Genomic DNA, 2500 nt, shown 5'->3' with positions numbered 1-2500 from the left:
TCGCCCAAAAGAAAAAAAAATTAATTTTAGCATATAATATCAATAGATCAATCGATATATCTTTCCAAAACTGAAAAAATGATCAAATGTAAAAAAAAAAAAAAGAAAACAGCATATCAAATCATGATTTCTACATTTTCAATAAGCTCCTATTGATATATATCATTTAAAAAAATTGAAAAGAAGAAAAAATTAGATGTACATGGAACGATGACAAAAAGTATATATATTAATATAACAAATAAAAACTCACATTGTACGTCGATTTTAGCTGGCGAGCTCTCGATCGAATAACCAGTTTCCACATGAGTCGCTACACAAACAAAGTTTCCACTATCGAGTATCCGATCGACTCTAGTTATGTAGAGATCACCGCCAACGTGATGCCTTCTTGGACTCGGTGCCAATGGTTTTCCATCGATCTTCCAAGAGTATTGAACGCGAGTACTCGGCTGAGCCTCGCATCTCAAACGAACTGGATGTCCTTCAACCACCGAATGCTCAGCAGGACTAACTGAGAAATATAAGTCACCATCTTCCGCGAGAATCGGCCTCACTGCGAACAAAATGCCAATATTTATTAAATAAAAATTAAAATTGAAAATAATAATAATAATAATAAAAGAAAAAATCAAAAGAAAAAAAAAAAAAAAAAAGAAAAGAAAAATTAAAAACAAAAGTTTTGTTTACGATCGAAATAATTAACGAGTCAAGTTAATTAATTTCGCTAATAAATTGAATACTAATTAATTAAATAAAAAATGTAATGTAAAATGTAGTAAAAACAAAAACGAGATTGTTTCACATACACGATAATTTCATCATTAATTCATTTGTCGGGGAAAAGTAATTTGAAAAAAATCATTTCGTCAGACGACATTTCATCAGAGAGAAAGTTAATTAGCTTAATAGGTAATTAATAAAAAGCACGCTATCGCCAGGGATTATCCTTTGATATAAATCTGCCATCGGAAATTCGCATCCCTTTGATACATTTGGTCAGTTTCATGGCCATATTCAGGACTCGAGTTTTCGGAGTAGAAATAAAATCTTTTTAGCATTTCGAATTTTCATCTCGTCGTTTCTTCCATAACGCATATACACAACCGCAGACTCTATTTCCCAAGAGATTAAATGCAATTTACCGATAGCTTGGCAAATATTTGTAATGCATTCTAACGGATGCAAAAAAAAAAGAAAAAAGAAAAAAAAGAAAAAGAAAAAGAAAAAACGAAAGAAAGAGAGGGAAAGAGAGAGAGAGAGAGAGAAAAGAAAGAGAAGCGTAAATTAACGAATTCATTGATTCATTTTAGCGTTCTATTGAATTTGTTCAAAGAAAAATCTAATAATTCTTTTGTTAATATTCCACCAATCGAAATCAAAACCTTGCATTTTCTTTTCTTTTTTTTTTTTCCTTTTTTTTTTTCTTCATTCGTAGAACGGAATACAAACGATTCAGATTCAGAAGGAAAAAAGAAAAAAAAGGAAAAAAAAGAATGACAATAGAATGCACCAATTAAAGGGTCCCTTGTGCGAATTAAACGAACCGATTACACGGACAAAGCCGTGGGGAGGGAAGGGGCGGGAGTGGTAGAAAAAAGGGAAAAACTTGTAACTACGAGAATCAACGAATATATACAAGGTGTTTCATCTCGAACTCCGTGGATTTTGAAATATCCACCATTGTCGCTTTCGACAATACGACAAAATGTCAATAAATAAAATCGTTCGATTAAGAAAATATTGAAATTTTGTTAATTGCAAACCCTTCTTTCTTTCCCTTTTTCCAAACGTGACATTTATTCGTTCAAGATCGCGCAAAGCTGGATAAATCTGTATCGTTAAGTTCGACTTCGTATAAACTGTGATACGAGACCTCGATGATAATTATATATTGTTATTATAAAAATAATAATAATAATAAAATAAAAGGAAATAATATTTAGATGATCTTGAATTCACAGAAAACGTACAGTTATATTCATACGTATTCATTCTCTATTAGATCGAACGATTTTTGATCCTGTGTATTTTTATTCGCACCATTGAAAACGACAGAGAGAGAGAGAGAGAGAGAGAGAGAGAGAGATATTTTATAATAGATAAAAACGTTCGGTAACTCACCCTATATATACATCTACAATATATATATATATTTTTTTTTTATTTCCCTCTTTTACTTCCCTCCTCCCAGGTCTTCAGCCTCGATCTCACCCACCACCCCCACCCCATTTTCCCCAATAGCAACAATCGCTAGTTCTCTCGCGAGGTGAATTCGTTGGACGCGAAAGGGATGCTATTACTGATGCCGTTGCTGGGTACAGTAGTTGTTACATCGTCCGCTCGATCCACCGACCGGTTTTATCAACAACAGTAGCTCTACCAGGGCAGATTAATTTGTCCAAGCGCTCGAGTGAAAATCGATCGTTGTTTCTACGCGTGCGGAAGATGCATCTGTCTATCTCCTTCTATCATATTCAGTCTCTCTCTCTCTCTCTCT

General features: G+C 33.5%; 1 protein-coding gene across 1 annotated transcript in view; it reads right to left on the bottom strand.

Moving 5' to 3' along the window:
• LOC122632883 (tyrosine-protein kinase-like otk) overlaps positions 1 to 2500 on the bottom strand; it is a 70652-nt gene that overhangs the window by 50954 nt on the left and 17198 nt on the right. Inside the window, exon 2 of the mRNA XM_043820161.1 lies at positions 254 to 556. Coding sequence (XP_043676096.1) covers positions 254 to 556 — 303 coding nt within the window. The remainder of the gene's footprint in view (positions 1 to 253; positions 557 to 2500) is intronic.

Source organism: Vespula pensylvanica, chromosome 11, assembly GCF_014466175.1.
Source record: "Vespula pensylvanica isolate Volc-1 chromosome 11, ASM1446617v1, whole genome shotgun sequence".
Taxonomy (NCBI): Eukaryota; Metazoa; Arthropoda; class Insecta; order Hymenoptera; family Vespidae; genus Vespula; species Vespula pensylvanica.
The sequence above is the reverse complement of the archived record's forward strand: the minus strand, read 5'-3'. Positions and strand labels throughout refer to the sequence as shown.